We start from the raw sequence: 20,649 nt of genomic DNA, 5'->3' as shown, positions 1-20,649 counted from the left end.
AATATGCTAATACTTCTTCTTGCCCATACTGATCATCGTGGTTTCGGATGTCACAGGGTTTAAAGAACACCCTGTATATACAGAAATAACAACAACATATTTCTAGTTATAATAATGTACACATAACAAATACATTTTTGACATATACTCGTATGTGATGCCAGATTATTTGATGAATAGTTATTTGAAGATTGTTTTTCTGTCACTCTCGCAAATACCTCCCAGGTACTGTGCGAAAAGGACAACTGCACGTCGGACTAATTTGGCTCAACTGAAATCGACGTTTGGCTGTCCCGTTTTCCGCACCCCAAAACTGCATTTGTGCTTTTTGAAAGAGTATCACTTTTCCGTTTTCCAAATTATTTATCATATTTGTATACCGTGCGCCCAAAGACGGCAGATACAACTGGGCGCTTTTTGGGGTTTTGGGATGGTCCTAGCTCCCATTACAAATAATAATTCAAAATGACAACACAATAGGGACACACCAATGGTAAATATGTATGATCTGTAAAAAAAAAAGGCATTGTTCTAGTGCTATAATCCAGGGAGAAAATTAGAGAATACGTCTATATGTTTTTCATATGTATTTTTCTTATCTAAATACAGGGTGTTCTTTAAGCCCCGTCACATCCAAAACCACGATGACCAGTATGGGCAAGAAGACATATTAGCATATTTTAAAAAATGTTTATTACTAAGAATTTTTTTACAAATAAAATATTGAAAAAAACAAATAGTTGCTTACTTCTGCAAGGGAGAAGCAAAGGGGGGCGCGGCCGCGCGGTCGACAGTGTATTAGACCCCCCCCCCTCCCTCCTCCTCGTTTCTCCCCTGCAGGTGTAAGCAACCATTTGTTTTTTAAATATTTTATTTTTGTAAAATTTATTCGGTCTAAAAAAATATTTTAATGTGCCAATATGTCTTCTTGCTCATACTGATCATCGTGGTTTCGTATGTGACAGGGTTTAAATAACACCCTGTATATACCGTTACCATCGTATTTTTTGCTTATTTAAAAATAAAAAACTTGAAAATACCACATTTAATGCACTCATTTTTACAGCGTGAAAGAAAACACTTTCACATCCAATTTCCCGTAGCACTGAACTTCCTCGTTGCTCAGAGCAACAAAAAATAAATTGTGAGGCCAAAAGGGGCTATACTTTTGCGCCTTGGATCTAAAAGGGCAAATGTCAGATTTTTTTCTTACCAACATTTCGTAGAGGGTCGATCTCCATTTAAAAAATGTGTATTTAAGTATTTTAGATATACATATGTGGTGATTTTTTCATTTGACATTTGTTATGACTCACGCCAAACAGTTCATCAGTTCACGCTACAAAATGGCTGAAAATTACTCTCCTGTAATATTGGAATTTATGACATTAGCCACAGGTTTCTAGGTGCCTAAGGTCCTAATCAACTGAGGCTCGAAGGGCCGAATGTTGAATGTAACAATCGCTCACAGCAGTGGCGAGCGGTGAGTTTTTAGATTGGTAAGCTGCAAAAATTCTAATAAAATGTCTGTAGTGGTAGCACATAAAAAAGGGTCTATTTTATATTTGATAAATAATCTAAAACAAATGGCACTAGCGGCTAATAGTTTCTGTTAAAATATTTTCGAATTTAATACGCACATTTTATTAACAAAAAACTTAATTAAAAAAAATATATACTTGCAAAAAACCTGGAACCCGAGAGGAGTCGAACCCCAACCATAATCGTTAGAAAGCAACGACATATTCGCACAGCTATTTCATGTACCAGTCCGGTTGTTGAAAAAGTGATTTATAAAATTGTATTATTCATTAGCGTACCGATAATTTTCGCTTAATTGTGACTATCGTTACTTGTCTTGAAGTAAAACACTATTTCTTAGTAAATAATGATAAAATCTAAATTAGTTAAAAGTATTCCTCACCGAGAACTAATAATTACCTTTTTAGAATCATTTTATATTCACAAAACGGTGTCAGTTATACATTTTACTATTCTTTATGCATAATTTACTCTCGACACTATTGAATTTTAATTTACTAGTAACGTTTTTATCATAACTCAGACCATATAATTAAGAATAGTCCAGAAACCGCATACGCACATCAAACAGAAGGCGACTCAACTACTCATAAATGAGTAGATTTACGTTTTGACCCATTAGTTTCTTTGTAGACGTCGCTCAGTACGCAACTCCTGGTTTGAATTCAACTATGCCGTGTTGTGTCCTTTTAAAGTTTAGAAATACTGCTAGGATCTTAAAGAAACAGGATGCAATCTGTAATTGTAATCATCTGTAATTTGCAAATGAATGTGTATATAACAAATGCATTACTAAAAAATTGAATTATTTTTCCATCTGTCAGATTGTCGAAGAAACAAAATGGAAATTTCATTAGTGTTGCCAGGGTAGTAATTTTTTTTACCGTACTTTGCTCATCTAATGAAAGAATTAATGAAAATTAGACCTCAGAGTAAACAACGCCGTGGGGGACATTTGAACGACATTATCTTTAAAACATCAAATATTATTTAACATGATATAAAAATATCCGTTTTATGTAAAAAAAAAAAATTGTTTTATATTTTAAGTTCAAAGTTCATCAATTCAATTACTCTTATTAAATGACCCTTTACTTATCTACTCTGTTGTGTCAATCAATGTTTCCGCGTGCACAATAAAATTTTAGAGAAATCAACAGATTACTTTTTTTACCTTACATTTGTGTTGTTTTTTTTTCCCCCATCAAGCAACATTACCCGGTGACTTCACGAATGCGAGCGGCGAAAGTAAGGCGGAGTGGGGGAATTATTGGACACAGTCCGATGTATTCAAATATGATTCTACGCTCCTTCTGGACTATTCTTAATTTTATGACTCAAACATTATTTTTAAAATTTAAATGGATACTGAAGAATAACCTATAATTGAACTGTCATCGTCCGTTAAAAACATTTTATAATTCATGTATATTTTATTCCTGTTTAGCTAATCTTTGTTTTTGAAAACTCACTTAAGTATTCATACTGATACTAAGGATTAAAATGTCAATTCATAATATTTATTTTACAACAAATTAACTTTTAAACCACCGAACAGGACTTAAGTATTATCCTTATCTAACTTCTATGTTATATACTCCTACACATATTCGTTATCTTATTTTCACATTATAACGGGTGCGTATAATACTATCTCACTTGCACTGTCTTAAGTGAAGCAGTTTTATTTTAAGGAATTACAGCCCTTATGAAGGAGTGTTGAAAGACTAAATTGCATTTAGGAAAGCTACAAGATTTTACTGTAATCGTAAGTTAAATTTTTCTAAGGTAAATCTGAAATTTGGAGTTTGGAGACGTAATGAAATTCATGTTTTATCTTTGGCCATGCAAGCTCCTGTATTCCGGTAGTAATAATTTTGGCCGATAGAGGCGCAGCTTACTCGCTGTATGGAATATGATGTAAATTGATTAACCCAAGAAATGCAATTTATTATTATTACTATTTTTGTGATACGTTTTTTTCCTAATAATAATTGTTCCGGACGCTCAGGCGGATTTATAACTAGATTTTTGTAAAATGTATTATATATGTTAACTTAGTATAGGGCCTCGGTGTATGTGATAAAGTCAAGTGCTGAATCCACAATAAAGACGAGAAGTTTCACTTTCGGATTCGGCCTTGACTACACCGAGGGCAAGTATAGTTTAGGAATTAAATTAAATGTTAAATGTTGTGTATTTCATGTGTATTTCATATCTGTATGTTGCTCGCCGCGTGTCGCACTGGCGACTGAGCTAGCGGGCAGGTGGACGCCGCTATTTACATGGCCGACGGTGGAACAGAGTGAGCGGGGGAGGCCGGACGAGTGGTCGTCCGTACCCCCACTCCCCGACGGTGGCTTTTGTACACAGCGGCGGCCGTGCGCTCGGGCGTCGGGCAGTGCGCCGCGAGGGCCTTATAATGGGTACACCTAAAATAAACGATCAGTTCACTCAAGACACTACTACTGCGTTTTACTCTCCGCTCCTGCCCTCCGCTTCCCGCTGGACTTCGTGCTTCGCCGCTGCCTTCCGCCGTGACTGCGCTCGCCTCTTTGAACCAACAGGACGCGTTGGAAAGCCCTTTTCAGGGCTACTGAGGTTGACTTAGCGGTCAGTGCTTTCTCGGTGCGCCGGGCTCAGGCCCCTCATTTACGCCGGGTGGGCCTATTGAACGGAACCAGGGAGACGAAGCCGCTACCCCCCCCCTGTAACGGGTTGGTTACAATAATGTCATATAAAACATTACTTTCGATGTCAAAAGAATATGGTAAGCTGAAAATAATTGGTTATTGGGAGAGCTCGCCCCTGGCCTACAGCCGACTATCACTTACTTTGTGTAGATATTAAACATATATATAAATTTTGGATGGCTTTAGTAGCATTCTTTTGAGTAACAGATTCTTCTTTATCTCATTTGAATAGATTCCAATAAAAAAGTGCGGTTTTAAGGGGTTGATATTTCTAGGTGCCTGAGATCCTAATTAACCGAGGTTTAATAGGCCATTCAACTGAGGTATGTAGGGCCGATAAAACGAGGCCCGGAAGGCCAGAAGGCAATAGCCGACTGTTGCCTGGGCTCCCGATTACAATAGGAAGTTAACTCTGTCGACTGTGAAGTCTAAAATACCAAGCGACAAGTTGAAACCTGGAACAGTTTAGTTACGGCAAGCTGCTGACCACTGCAAAATGGTGTTCAGTGCTTAAATGGACGCACATGAGCAAGGCTGTGTTAATTATGTAGTTTATCGTATTTATAATTTAAATCCACCAAGACTTGTTGAGCACCATGGGGGATTCTGCAGTATCAGGCTATAGTGAAAAGGTGGTGTTGAGAATTTAAGTCTGTCAGAATTTTATGTGAAGATGAACATGGAGGAGGGTCTCCTGTGACCACTGTAACTGACAAAAATTCTAGAAATTCAAGAAAAAGTTAAGGAAGATAGAAGGATAACCATCAGGGAGATTGAAAAAGAAGTGGGTGTATCGTATCAGACCATCCAACATATCTAACTATTGGAGATGAAAAAAAATTTGGCAAGATGGGTTCCTCGAATGTTAATGCCCATACAAAAGAAAGTTCATCTGGACGTTTGCAGGAAGCTTTTTGCTATCTACCAGCAAAATAAACAGTACTAAGAAAACAGAAACCGGTATACATAGAAAAGTCGGTAAATGGTTGTATTAGTAACATTAAAAAAATGTTTTAAGTAGGTAAGTATGTCTAAATCTCAAATAATAGTTTTTTTTTCATTTTATACAGTATTAAACATTAACTCTTAAAAGACTGTGGTAAATAATTCATTTGTGGTGATGTAACGTCGTTTTACAAGCAAAAGATGAAATATTCTAAAGTCAGACATATGAAAAAAAAGGAGACATACTGATTAATAATTCCTTTTCCACAATTTGTAAAAACAAAGATAATTTAGCCCTGTTATAGCAAAATAAAAAAATCATAAATACGCCGTTAATATTACATGCGTGGGTTCCTCATAATTGTCAATAACCAACTGAATCTCTTTTACATAAACACCGGCCACAGAACAGCGTCTCTGTCTTCCTTGTTATGAGTATGAGTTCTATCTTCTTGCTCTCTCTTATACATATTTATTGCTGTATTGGCTTCACATTAATTCTTCGTAGCAAGGAGAAATATTTTTAGTATTAAAATTCTGCATAGTTCTACAAATTTTACTTCCAATTTCGGTGTGAAAATGTTTATTTGAAGAAAAAATACAACTTCATTTTAAAAAAATAAGAGAGATATATCAAGTCTTGTATCGTATGTAGACTAGTGTGACATCACAGCCACACAAGAGTTAAAAATAATGTGCCCTCACTGGGGTAACCTGTGCCGAGAAGTGCATATTTATTTCCAGGGCATCTACATAACATTGGAGCATTTAATAATTATATATATTGTCCTTTGGTTAGATAAGTCTATATCTGACATGGTCCGGTCTGTGTTCGCAGATGGAGATTTGTGATGAAATTTTTAGCCGTTTTATAATAATACGGTAAAAAAAACTGTGCTAGAAAATGGGAAACAAGTTGTGATAGAGCAGAGTTGGAACCTCAAGCTTTCCGATCTACAATCCGTAAAACATCCACAGAACCACAACCAGTTTCATTAACTAAATTTAATGTTGTTTTTGTAACTAACATGCCAAAAGTAAATCAGTTCTTTAAATGCCAAACATCTAACTACCCCAATACCAATGATCATTTATCTTATAAAGAACTATGTAATGATGCATAACTAGGATCTTGTCTGCTAATTACAATGATTTGTTATTAATAACAAATCTCGTTATCAACAACATGGAGTTGGAAATATTCTGAAACCATTTTAAAACCACCGTTTAAAAGTACTAAGCGAAATAAGAATTACTAGGTAACTAAGCGAAATATCCAGCAACAATATTGTGGTTTGTGGTTATTACCACATTGTTGACATTTTATTTTAATTGACATCATTTTAGTACCTAAATAAATAAATTCCTATCAAAAGCGACTCGATAGATTAACATATTCTCCATCTCTGTTGTAATATCTTTCAATATTATACAATATTTTATTTATTTAATTGTTTTCACAAAAACTCAAAGCACATTAAGACAAATTTAACAGAGCACCAATTTATTTACATAACATATATTATTTATGAATTTATTCAATGAAAAGTTTCTCACTACCTTTATTATAAAATGTTTAATCATCATATCCCTATTCACATTTGATGGCGCATAAGTCACTGCATTGGTACACCCAATGCAAAACATCTCAATCATTTGTTACATGAAGGTCAGTCTTAGGCTTCAGGTCCCAGGGACAATGAAATATTGCAGTGCAAAACCATCATTTAAAACAAACATTTCACATCGACCATGACAGGGATCAAACCTAAGACACCAAGCATGGTATGCCCCAACCTCTTCACTACAAGGCAAACATGTTCACTCGAATTCCCTTTTCAGGATTTTGAGCTGCGAGTAGCCATTGCGTCGAAGATATTCTATATCTAGGATTCAGATTTCTCTTTACAAAAAAAATATGCCCTGTAATAAAAAAAAATGCATTGGATAAATTTTATAAAACAGTTTATTTGTTTACAATCTAAAAGGATCATAAAAACAAATGTCGCAATGACATTTGGTTTTTAGGAAAACAAGATAATTAAAAAGTTTTTTATTTGTTTTAATAAATAAAAAAAAGGAATTTATGAAAATTACTTACAGTGTTAAATAATGCTATTTTTTTGAGGGTTGACGAAGGTACCATACGATCCTATGCTATAAAAAAGGTGGTATATTAATTGAACGTAGTTATGCAGAAAGCAGCCAGTCCACAAATTTGAAAAAATGAGATATTGGTGTTATCGGGTGCAGTAAGGTCAATTCTATGTTCTGCTAAAAACAGCCAGTCCGCTTTATACAAAAAAACTGTAATAATCACCTTCTAAAAATAGTGTTGATCACAAAAATGCCATTTCTCAATTTGCAGAAAACACCCACAGGACTAAAAAATCTTAAGAGTACTTTAAAAATAATTGAAACTAGTCAAACACAGAGTTAAATTCTTGTTTGAACTATAAAAAAAACTAATGTATTTATTGTTTATCATTTGCCAAAGTCGAAAACATTCCAACGGATGTATAGATTTGATTATTGACTCTTTTCATAAAAGTGCTATCTATCTATATGAAATCTCAGTTTCACTTTTCTATGGCTAGCTGCTTTCTGCATAACTACGTTCAATTTTGCCTATTTACTCTGCATAATTACTAGATATTCATTGTAACATTGTTTTTATTACATATGCACTTTTACACATTTATACGAACTGAATTTTCTTCCAGTTTTGTTGCTTCTTTGTGTTGCTCGTACCAATACTCGGGTGCTCTGTTAAATGCCTAAAGAGAAAACATATATACCATTACATATTCGGATAATTTAAGTTCACAGCAAAATTGAGCAATCGCAAGTCCACATGATCGAAATCACATGAGTGAAAATTTGCCAAACTACTTTTAAAAATTTCCAACGTTAAAACATAAAAAATAATTGAGAATAAATATGTACTGTACTTATAGCCACGTCTAAATAAAACAATACTTACACTCATATTTTTTTTATGTTTGTACATGTTTAAAATGAAAAAGTTAATTAATCATAATACTTAGTAAAGAAAAAAATACTTGACTCTTACCTCGCCAATTTTTTTCAAAAGAAAAATTTTAGGCATTTCTTCATCGGCTCTTGGTCCCCACTTGAAATAATATTTTGGATTATCCAGTTCACCCGTCTAGAAAAAAATATATAGATGTGGAAATAACAGTTGAAAAACGGTTAGTTTTCATAAAGATGATTTTTCAGAATGCTCATAATTGCAGTGAGCTGCCACGTAAAAATATAATGAAATAAATACAAAAACAGCAAAAAAGGGATTTGCTGTGACATTAAATTATGTATATTCAGTTCAATACTGGAGCTAAAAGCTCATATTACATAAGTTTGTGCTCCAAATCAGTATGAAATATACTGAATGTGGTAAAACGGTGGTTTGAGTTAGAACTATGCTTCAAACAGGTAAATTGTGAGTTAAGAGGAAAATACAATTGAAGTATTTGTACAGTGCACGGCATATTTATGGATAGCACACCCAAACACACGCACCCTAACACACACACTCACATACATACACATGAACACAAATGTCGCACACACACGATTATGTACACTATCTTCTTCTATGTTATGTATTATTAAATAAATGGTGGATTTGTTTGATTAGCTCAAGTATTGTTAACATATTTCTACTTTTTTATAATGGCAGTAAAATAAATAAATATATAGTTGGTTTGTAACAACTAACAACCCTTCGAACATGCATACAGACAGAATATTGATAAGAATTTCTGAGGTTATGAACAATGTTAGTGCGTACAGAACAAAATACAAATATAATGGCACATATTGTGTGTTTGCAACACCATACATAAATAAATGGTATTCCACTTAATATACTCGTACACTCGTAGTACAAGTTTACAAAATGTAAAGTAACGCTCAGTGGGTTTGTTCTATCCTGTGATAATATTTACCTACTTTGATATAATTGAGGTATAATTCTTTAGTAAATTGCTGAGTCAAGATTTTTTTCATGTTGGCTTCATTTTCTTCCATTAATCCCGCCTTCTCCAAAAACCGCCACATTGCATCTAAAATAAAACAAAGTTAAATAATATTTCATTACCAAAAATTTGCAATAAACTAGATTTTTTTAAGATACAGCCTCAGACTTAAACAAAATGATTGTAAGGAAAATTATCACCGAAGTTTGAACATACTTCTCATTATAGTGTGTAGTACCTGGTCATCATGGGCATTTAAATTAGAATAAAAAAAAGTGTATTTCTAAAATGAAAAAATTACACTTTTCTTTAACGTAATGACATCAACATAAAAATATTTTACTCGGATATGGACTCCTTAATATGTAGTTTGTAAATTAACACTTAACTGCCAAAGTTATAAAATCGTCATGTAAGTGCTCGGGTCTGGTTGCTGAAGTATTTGACGATTGTTGACAAGATCAAGTGTGAAATTAAATAAAATACACATGTGACATCCGTAAATGTTTATTTGTAAACTTTATTGAAATAATGACATATTTTCTGTTTGATTTGTAACCTAAAGAAATAATTTAGTTATTTCCCTAAACATACTTCTTCTTCTTCTTCGTTTTTTCATGGCCTTTTCACATCTCAACTTGGGTGTTCTGGCCAGTGTCGAGTAGTTTTGTTTTTTTTTTTTTTTACATATATACACATGTGTTAGTAATATAATATGTAAAAGTTAGTATGTTAGTATTTAATATAATATATACATATAATAATAAAACATATTTACAGCTTTACACCATTTACAACTAGATATTTACATAGGATTTTAAATACACGTTTATTGGGTGGGGACAGGAGAGTTAGAATATGAATAGGGAATGGGATATTAATATCAGAGAGGTCGGATAGGAAATCAGGATAACAATCATTTATGGGGCATCCAAAAAAAATATGGTTTAAATCTTCCTCATCTAGCTGACATTCGCAAATGGCAGAGTCCCGGACATGGATTCTGAACAGGTGAGAACCATTGCAGCAGTGCCCAATGCGCATTCTGCATATGGAGGATGTCTCAAACTTGTTCAGAATCACTTTGGAAAACCAAGGCTTTTCTGTAACATTTGGTTTCAGTTGGAAAAGATGTTTACCCTTGGCTTGGGAAGAGGCTACCCAATATTCTTGCCATGTGCGAAGTTGCTTCTCCTTCGTCATAACAAGGAGATCACCTAGTGGTAGTAAATTACTATAGGCAGGATCCCCGGAGTGGACCGCCTCCTTTGCTAACGCGTCCACTTTTTCGTTACCGGGAATACCACAATGGCTAGGGATCCAGGACATAACAATACTCTTATTGGATGCCTCTGATATAGAAAGAAGAAATCGAGTTTCCACGCAGAGCTCATCCTCGGGATAAAAGGATGGAGGGGATTTGATTTTTTGTAAGGCACTCAAGGAATCCGACAGGATTAGGAACTTGCTATATTGTGAGCTTAAGGCGTATTTGACAGCTTCTCGGATTGCGATACATTCTGCGGTAAATACAGATGCATTCTTGTGCAATTTGTACAATCTTTGAAAGTTGTTGTCTTCACAATATATAGCCGCACCCGTATGGGTTGCCGAATCTGACCGAGATCCATCAGTGTAGATAATTTTCCAACCTATCCATCTTGACGACCGAATACGGTTGAATGTACACCGGGGCTGTAGGTGGCTTTCGACTCCGAATGTGAGTTCAATACTTGGGGCATAAATAGAAGTTTTATATGGGAAACGATAAAGGGGAAGAAGGTCTTTAGGATAAATGTTAAATTCGAAAGATTTGTAAAAATGAAAACTGTTGACTAGTAAAGGGGGTGGTTTATGAAACCAAAAAGATGAGGATGTCACGCAGTCAGAGAGAAATTGTACCTTTTTGAGGAGCAGGTTGTATTTTTGGATAGAGCATTTTAGAAGAAATCTATCCGCCAAGTATTGTCTTCTCATACCAAGTGGGGGATCACAAGCTTCTACTTGTAAAGCGTTAATTGGAGATGACTTCATGGCTCCGACGACTAGTCTCAGACTTTGGGATTGGATCCGGTCAAGTCTTTGGAGATTCTTTTTTGAACAAGGTTCTAAAAGGAACGAGGCATAATCTAGATGGCTCCGGATATACGCAGTATAAAAAAGTCTCTGTATAAAAGGGTGGCTCCCCCACCATACTCGCGAGACTGCTCTTAACGTATTCAATCCGGCTTGACACTTGTTTACTATATGATTTATGTATGAGTTCCATGTAAGATGAGTGTCCAGAATTACTCCCAGGAACTTAATCTGGGACGTAAAAGGTACTATCTCATCTCCGTGTTGAATTTTTATGGTTGGGATTTTTCGCTGTCTACAAAAGGTTATGGCATTACTTTTACCAGTCGATAGATCCAAGCCATGTTCCACTAACCAATTCCTGATGTTTCTCATACCTAAATTTAGAGTATTTTCTAGATTATTTGGGTCCTTCCCATATGTATACATGAAGAAGTCGTCCGCGTATTGAAGCAAACTTGTCTCTGAGGGAACAATTCCGCTTATGTCATGCGTATAGATATTGAAGAGAATCGGGCTCAGGACAGAACCCTGAGGTAGTCCCTTGCTCAACTCTCTCTCCACCACAGCATGACCGCGAACACTGATTTCTACCTTTCTGGAGAGAATCAAATTTGCTATAAAGGAAGTGAGTTTTCGCGGGATTCCAATTCGTAGCATTTTAGCTTCTAGAATATGGATAATAACATTGTCATATGCACCACTTATGTCCAGACAGACACCTATAAGAAATTCTTTCTTAGTAAGAGCGGCTCTGATATCAGATGTCAGAACCGACACGCTTTCAATAGTGCTCTTTCTTTTCCTGAATCCAAATTGAGACTCGGGGAGAGTTTTCGAGCTCTCCACAAACCAGTCCAAGCGTTGTCTCACCATATGTTCCGCCACTTTCAACAGTGTGGAGGAGAGGGCTATGGGGCGGTAGGAAGACCCAAAGTTTGGGTCTTTGTTGGGTTTAAGGATAGGGATAATGGATTGGGTTTTCCATGAAGGGGGGATGTTTCCTGATTCAAAGATCATGTTGATCAATGATAGGATGTAGGAGAGGGTAGGATCACTGTTATGTTGGATAAAACTATACAGTATACCGTCAATCCCTGGAGCTGAGTCTGTGAGCCGGGTCAGAATAGTCTTCAGTTCATCTAAACTGAAGCTATGATCTAACCAGCTTCTATTTGTAAACTGGTACCAATAGGGAGACTCATTCCAGTTATTTGCGGTCTGCGGGGCTAATTTGTTGGCGAACTCCTCAACCCACCCTAGGGTCTCAGGACGTCTCACTGGTGGAGTGAAAGAACCTCTAAATCGACGTATCATGCTCCAAACAGTAGATATAGGCACGTCTCGTGATAAAGAGCAACAGAAGTTTTTCCATCCTTGTCGTTTCTTGTCTCTTAAGAGGCGTTTTGTTTTAGCTTCAACCTGTTTAAAACTCAACAGGTTTTCTAGGCTCATGTTTAAGGAGTAAACTTTAGCTTGCTTTTTCCTTTTCAAAACTGCCTCCGCACATTCGCTATCCCACCATGGGGCAGGGGGGGGTTTACTTCTATTGCCTTTCTCCTTTACAGGGACATGTTTGTCTGCTGCTTCGACGATGCATGATGACAATGCTTCATAGCACTTCACTACATTCTCTTTCGTCGGGGTGGGCAGCTCGTTCACTTTAAGTTCAATGTCGTCAGAGAAGTATCTCCATTTAACTCTTTCTGTAATGTATCTCGGTCTTCGTCTTCCCCCAGGGGATAGGCCACTTTGGCAATATCTATGGCTGGATATGAGGCTGACTACTATAGGGTAATGATCACTACCAATAGTGTCATCCTTAATTGACCATTGCACAGATGGTGCCATTGCAGCGCTGGAGATGGTGAGATCCACTGCACTGGGTCGCTGATTTGGAAGCTGAAGGCGCGTTGCGGAGCCATCATTAAGGACACACATATTCAGATCATCCAAGAGATCAACAATATCTCTTCCCAACCTGTCGCATGTCGGAGCACCCCACAGGGCATGGTGAGCATTAAAGTCACCAAGGATAAGGAACGGAGGGGTCAATTTTTGGAACAAAGATAAAAGTATCGATTTTGAGGGTTTGTTGGTTGGGGAGATATACATGGAAAGGATGGTCAAGTCATTAACCTTTGCAGCTGTCACTTGGAAAGGACAGCCATCAGTCTTGACATTAATAGGGATAAAGGGAAGGGAGTTTTTGATGAGGAGGGCAGAGCCACCCTTCCCATCCTCACGATCATCTCGCAGACAGTGGAATCCCCGGAATCTAATAGTAGATCCCGGGACCATCCACGTCTCCGAAATGGCCGCAATTGAAATAGATTCTTCTTGCAATGTATGCAAGAGATCTTCTTTTTTATTAAAAATGCTATGGCTGTTCCACTGCAGAATCCTCATCTGAGGAGCCATGGTGGTGGTTAAGTAGGGAGGTTATATTTAGAAGTTGATGGGCGACGTTGGACGGTATTTGTGGATTGTTTTGAAGGATCGATACTAGAATACTCAATATGGTAGATATAATTGTATTGTTCGATGTTGGGACTGTGCTAGGAAAAGCATTCCCATTAGAACCAGATGGAAGTTGTCCATTCGGGAAATACAGAAGTGAAGGGTCATGATGAGGAACATTAGGTTTGGAAGGTAGTTTTTTTGACCTCGACTTCCTCTCTACTGATTTTTTGTAGGATATTGGCGCGGAGGGCGCGGGCATAACAACATTGACATTCGGTTTTGTCGTTTTAGAGACGATTTCTGCATAGGAAATCGTCGCTTTTCCGAACATTTTAGAAGCTTCAATATATGAAATGTTTCTATCAGCCATCGTGTGTTTTATGTTTTGTTGCCTTTTAAGCTCAGGGCACAGCTTGCTGGTGGCAGAGTGGTTACCAGAACAATTGAGGCATTTTATATCTTCTGCCGCCACCGTGCAGGATTCCCCATTGTGTGAGGAGCCACACTTGTAACAGCGCACAAGGGATCTACAGACAGTCTTTGTATGTCCGTACTTACAGCATTTAAAACACTGAATTGTCGGAAATACGTAGAGTTCTACGGAGAGGGACACATTGAAGATGGAAATGTGGGAAGGTAGAGATTTTGAGTCGAAGGTCAAAACCACCGTGTGGGAGGGTTTCCATTCGACTACGTCACCATTACTCGATCTGTAATTCAGTCGTCGAGCCTTGATTACTTTTCCGAATCCATGAGGTACCTCGGCATTCTCCACAATGTCCTGTTCAGACCAGTGCGAAGGGATGCCTTTGGTAACACCTTGTTTAGTTACTAGGAAAGTCGGAATGAAAACGTTATAATTATCTTTTTTAGCTATTTCTGATTTTACGAACGTATTGGCTTCGTTTGCCGTCTTAAACTCCACAGAAATACGGTTACGGCCGACGGACTTGATTCCGTTCCAGGCAGTCCGAATATTGTTTCTATGAAGAAATCGACCGAAGTCAATATCGTACAAGTTGGTTTGGGTGACGCCGTCTACTTGTACTTTTGTTACATGTACGATAAATGGAGCACGATCCATTCCATTGTACATGCGGGATTGGACTTTGGTAGGTGTGGTAATAGGCGATAAAGTGTTTGTGACCTCTGGAGTACCTGGGTTTGTAGAAGCTGAGGGTCGGGGGCTAGGTGTTTTGTGTGGGAGGGGGCGGTCTGACTCAGAACTCGATTTCCTCTCCGAATTTATAAGTTTGAGTTTTTTTGATTTAGGCCTTATTGTAACAAATTCGGCGGGATCTGGAACAGTGTCCATTGTACCGCACGACGAATCTAATTGAGATCCATCCGGTGGATCCGGAGGTTTCTCTTTATCATTCATTTATAACAAAATAAAAAAAAAGAAAAGTACAAAACAAGTTGTAAAAACCAAAAAAAAATTTGGCTACACGTGTATGGAAAAAATAATTGTTACCTGGTTATTAGGTTTCGGGACAGAGAACGAAAACAAACACAAACTACTGAAAACACTTAATAATAGATAAAATTGTATGTACACCACTCTTTTTTTAACCCAATTAGTGAATTATTTCGACTTTTTAAGGAAAAAACACAATAATTATTATCTAAGACAAACAAAAACGACCGCCACCACTGTTAGTCATAGACAATGATCCCCTAAACATACTGAAAAATTGGGCAATGTTTTTTCTTTGCCATGAAGCAAAATAAAAAAATAAGTTTTTTTAAATGTTTTTTTTGTTTTCAATAACCACTTAGTGAAAGAGTATGTAATATTAGAAAACAATATCAAAATTACATTAAATCTTTTTTTTTAATTTTTTGCAATACATCTTAAAATATTTTTGCTACAATCTATACAAATTGGCACTTGGTCTGAGTATCAATCAAAGTAAGACCAAATTAATGGTGATTGATAGAGCCAATAACCTTCCTTCATCAAACATATTAAAGCATTTTGAATAAGTATATGACTTTATCTATCTGGGCTCAAACATCAGTGATACCAGTGGTTGTGACAAAAGGCGGATCGCAATGGGACTCGTTAAGATATGGAAAGATTGAAGCATTACTAAAAATACTAAGGGTCATCTTGTTATAACTCTGATTTCCTCCATATTCCTTTAGGGAGTAGAAACATGAACATTGAGAGAATCAGAGAGAAGATTGATGCCTTCAAAATGTGGTGCTGGAGAAGAATGTTCGGGATGCGGGACAGAACTACTGACTGTCAACTATATGTTACAGACGAATCTTACAGTATTTTGGACACATCGTCAGGAGAGAACCAGACAGCCTCGAAAAGTTGATTGTGATGGGCAGAGCGGAGGGAAGAAGATCCAGAAGTTGCTCACCTACCCAATGGAGCTACTTATTAAAATCTATGCTGGGGTCTTCAGTGACATGCTTTTCACTCCGCCCGGAACAGGACTACCCTGAGGCAGACCAAAAAAAAAAACATAGAGTGCAGCCGCCATCCTCAGTCATGAGGGCAAGGACAAAAAGAATACAAATTGGCTTTAAAAAAAAAAAAAACAAAACGTCTTTCGCTTTTTCGTTGACAGTTGTTTTGGGTGCCCGTTGTTTTTGCGATGGATGATTGAAAACTGGCACAAAAACTCTTAAAAGTTACAAAATTCATTGTGAAAAATACAAGTTTTTGAGTAGTTTTCCTGTTTTAAAAGAGGTGAAATGTCAATTAATAACTGAACCTAATCTGGGCATCCTTTGACGGCCTAAACCAACAAAAATGTTGTTAAAACTCAATTAAATAAGTTGTGGAGCTATCTGAAGTGACTTAAATTTCCATGCAGCAAAGTTTAAGTGAAGATTTGGGGATGAGAAGGGTGGCTGCCAAATTTTATCTTACACAGCCTTCACTGTGCGCCAATTTTTTACCAAAAATACTACGACCACAGTGCTCTATCATCCCAATTTATCCGATCTAGCCCCCTGCGAATTCTTTTTATTCCCCCTAATGAAGAAAGACATGAAAGGATAGCGTTGTGCCGACGTTACTGAAGTGAAGAAAAAACAACGGAGGAGCTATCAAGTATCACAGAAGACGAATTAATGGAATAGAAATTGGACCAATACGCCCCAATAGAGAGTACTTTGGTTATTAATGTTTTTTTGTAAAATATTTTTTTTTTTAAATATTGGTGCAATTTCTTTTGGGTACCCCATCATATATGATTATGAGTATATTTCATAATCATTATTAGTTTTTTAATATTTTAATTATGTTTAATAATTAATAAATAAGACAATTTACCTTCTTTTACGGATCCACCATTCATAAAAATGTGAGCTAATGTAGGAACTAGGAGTAATTGTTGTTTAGAATGATTGTCCTCATTATTAATTCTGGTTTCTTCTTCGCACAAAACTAATATGTACTGAGATTTAGAATTTACTTCTACCAACTTATATCCATAGACCTGGAAAGTGTTAATAAATTATTAATATTCATAATAAACATCATCATCATTATCACACCCTATCCCTCAGAGTAACAATTCACTAGAGAAGCCCTTTAGCACTATTGCATAAAACATAAGCATACCAATTTTTTTTATTGGTTTTTATTTTAACAACAAACGAGTAATGGACGGTTTCAGTTTGCAATTCTCGACCCGAGTACCAACGGCCCGTTGTATTGCTGTAATCTGTAACTAACTTCGTGGTTAATAATCATAGACTGGTTTTTCTCCGTATGGGTGATTATTAGCCAGTGGCGTGTTATTACTCTAAGCTAGGGGTATTCAAATTTGAACTGCTGGCAATCTACCTCAATAATTTAAGACTATGATCGATCGACTCTGAGAGGCTGCAAGTAAATGTGATGCAGGATTGTCGACTAGGTAGGGTGTATCGTGGCATAGATATTAGTTTTCCGCACAATATGCATTTTTTAAGTTAAGGTAAGTATAGGTCTGCTCTAAAATGACCATGAATAAACTTATAATTATTCAAAATTGCGAGTTTATTGGTTCTTACAAAACAAACGAGTTCTAGTGTCTAAACTTAACTAAAGAGTGACTTTGGATGTTGAAGCGTGGCACTGCATGTTCTCAGCATACTTTTAATAAGATGTTACATAATCACCGAATGCTAATCACAAGCATTACGACATATATTTGTCAGTTAGTCGATTGCGATATTTTGACTTAATTATCTTCATTTCAGAAAATGCAGACATGTTAGTTGACCCAAACATTGTCGTCAGCTGAAAGGCGATTTGCATTAGAAACGGATTTTATCTTTCGATATAAAACACCAGAATTTGGTATTAGATGCTGTGGCTTTGAGATGTATATCTGATATAATCTGCACTAACTCATTTTCAACAGAACATGAGTCCATGTTAAACTGACTTGCTATTTCAGTAGCTAATTCCTCAATGTTTTTACATGACGTTTTTACATGAAAAAGGACAACTCATAAATGATATGGTATTTGCCAATTTACTGAAATCACAAAAACGTATTTCGAATTGGCCTAATCTCCTCCATGTTTATAACTTTTGAACACAAAACTTGTTGATGTATAATGCAATGGAACGAGAAAAATGAAGGGAAATCGTCATTGGCTCGACACAATGCCACAAAACCATTTTTGTTTCCAGTCATTGCTGGTGCTCCATCGGTTGTAATGGACACTAGTTTATATATTGGTAGCTTGTAGTTTGTTACAAAATTAAAGATAATGTCATATATATCTTCGCCACAGGTCTTTCCTTTCGGAGGAATCATTGTCAAAAACTCTTCCTTAGCCGAAATGTCATTGAATACCATTCAAATAAAAATACACAGCTGGGCAGCGTCTGTCGAGAAAAGTATGTACATTTTATAATATTATGTTTTAGTTTATCTACCATGTCCTGACTCATGACTTCAACACGCCTTGTGAACGTCGGACGAGATAACTGAAGTTCTCCAATAGCAGACATTATCTCTATTTTATTTTTAAAATCTCCAAATAAAGTCTCACCCGCTCCATCTTCAAATGATTTCTTGTGTTTCGCTATTATATGAGATATTTTAAATGACACAATTGTTGCAGCTTTTGATTGTTTGGCTGGTCTTGTGAACATGGTTTGTTCTTTTTTCAAACAAGTTATCAAATCGTCAGACGTCAGGAGCTTGATAGCACTGACCCCCACCTCTAAGAATATCAAATAACATACTTTTCGTTTACTTAATTCACTCTGTGACGGAAAATCCTTTTCATAGTTTTTATGAACCGTTTTATGATGCCTCTCTAAGTTCCCACACTTAGGTATTTATTGCAAATGACGCACGGCAAATTAAACAAATTCACTTATCCATTACCATACAAAAGAAAAATTCTTCCTCCCAATCGTTATTAAAATGATATGTTTTACTTTTCTTCGCCGCACTCATTTTGTACTATTTATTAATAAACCTTGTATCGACGTATCGCCTTCAAGTTACAACTCAGACTGACTTCTATTCCCGCAGGCGCAACATTTATATCGGCGCGAACGAAGTATTGAATGTTTCCGCCAAATACGCCGCCTGAAGTTTCTAGAAAAATCGGCGGGAATGAAAAACGCGGCTTCTCTTTGACAAGTACAGCGCGTTCCTTTGATAAAGCCGCCTTTTTCCGCTAGTAGGGGGTTATTACGATAAAAGAAAGTGATGAGGGGGTTTCTCTGACCTAATTGTGGATCGAATAAATTTTAGTTGTCTATTCACTACATTTTGTTTTAGTTACCTACCTACTAAAACTAAATCTGTGAATAGTTCAATATGGGATATTTTTTCTCTAGATCGACTCAAAAAAGCACTACCGTTTGAGCAGCCCTGCTCTAAGCCCTATCCACACCCGATGGTGCATGAACATCAAATGTAGTGTATTGCGATCATTGGTAACACGCCGCCTTACATTGCAGGCAGCCAGTCCTAGGATAATGAAATATTGCAAACACCTATTAAACAAATATTTCGTATTCTCTAGTTCTCAAGGATAACATCAATTTTCAAGATAAAATGTTCGGGACTGCGTCATAAGCAATATTCGCATCATCTAAGTTATTTTATATACAACATATTAATAAAATAAAGCTTGTTTTCATAGAATTAAGAATACTTCTTAATTCTATGCTTGTACTATTTCCACTGAATTTATATGAATCTGATAATGTGGTGTGAATGATTTTATTAAATACATTTTTTTGAATGTTCGTTGTACTCTATTCATCCCATATTATTAAAATGTGGTGATTAAAAATTATCCATGATCGATTGAAAGAGATTACTTGAGGCAACATTTAATACATAACAAATGATATTTTGTAAACAAAATTTCACAAACCTTTTCACTATTAAGAGATAATGTTTCAATTGTTTTCCTGATTAATTTATTGTGATTTTATCAAGTGAATTAAAAAATAATATTTAATATTACTCACATCTATAAGTTTCCTATTGGCTGCGATGATAATTTCATTTGCGATACGTGATAATCCATCACGGAGAGTATTTAAATATTTTAGAATATCTCCTCTTTTAATTGGGTGTTTGGTTACGCTTTTGTTAATTAAAAATCGTACGAGATCCCCCGAAACATTTACCAATTCATCTTCGTCTAGATTCCGGCTTGAAGATCTGTTTGCTTGACTTGCCTGGCTCATGTTTTGACAAATATCCAGATAATTTCAAGTTTGAGAACACTTCCAGAAAACACTCACAGAAATCTAATAAACTATAGTAAACAAATGAACCGATTTCCGATTGTTTTGAAGTTTGAAGCGTGCGTTGCGTCAGTTGCGAGTTGTGGTCCATATCCACAGACTACAGATATCTTTAGACAGGAAACTATGGTACTATATCTAAGTACTTTTGGCGTCGATCGCAGCGCTGTCTAGTGTGGCATACAAGAAGCTT

The 20,649-nt window shown here is 36.3% G+C and overlaps 2 protein-coding genes across 4 annotated transcripts; both read right to left on the bottom strand.

Moving 5' to 3' along the window:
- Positions 1-7,128: 7,128 nt before the first annotated feature.
- Positions 7,129-20,556, bottom strand: MAGE (necdin, MAGE family member). Of its 3 annotated transcripts, none has more exons than XM_088235214.1 (5): positions 20,175-20,556; positions 17,013-17,178; positions 9,153-9,265; positions 8,254-8,349; positions 7,129-7,957 (listed from the first exon to the last, which is right to left on the bottom strand). In XM_088235214.1, the coding sequence occupies exons 1-5, from the start codon at positions 20,394-20,396 to the stop codon at positions 7,871-7,873; spliced, it is 684 nt and encodes a 227-aa protein (XP_088091340.1). In that variant the 5' UTR covers positions 20,397-20,556; the 3' UTR covers positions 7,129-7,870. The 3 variants fall into 3 exon arrangements, 1 of the variants encoding a protein (XP_088091340.1); XR_015823941.1 differs by having other exon boundaries at positions 7,836-7,957; positions 9,149-9,265; positions 20,175-20,528; XR_015823942.1 differs by lacking the exons at positions 7,129-7,957; positions 8,254-8,349; positions 9,153-9,265 and adding exons at positions 9,670-9,774; positions 15,405-16,173.
- On the bottom strand, positions 11,102-15,124 carry LOC148275778 (uncharacterized). Its single transcript, XM_088235213.1, has one exon. The coding sequence runs from the start codon at positions 15,096-15,098 to the stop codon at positions 13,635-13,637; it is 1,464 nt and encodes a 487-aa protein (XP_088091339.1). The 5' UTR covers positions 15,099-15,124; the 3' UTR covers positions 11,102-13,634.
- Positions 20,557-20,649: the final 93 nt, after the last annotated feature.

Source organism: Micrasema longulum, unplaced genomic scaffold, assembly GCF_059751315.1.
Source record: "Micrasema longulum isolate JH-2025_06_02 unplaced genomic scaffold, ASM5975131v1 h1tg001343l, whole genome shotgun sequence".
In the NCBI taxonomy this organism is placed as follows: domain Eukaryota; kingdom Metazoa; phylum Arthropoda; class Insecta; order Trichoptera; family Brachycentridae; genus Micrasema; species Micrasema longulum.
The sequence above is the reverse complement of the archived record's forward strand: the minus strand, read 5'-3'. Positions and strand labels throughout refer to the sequence as shown.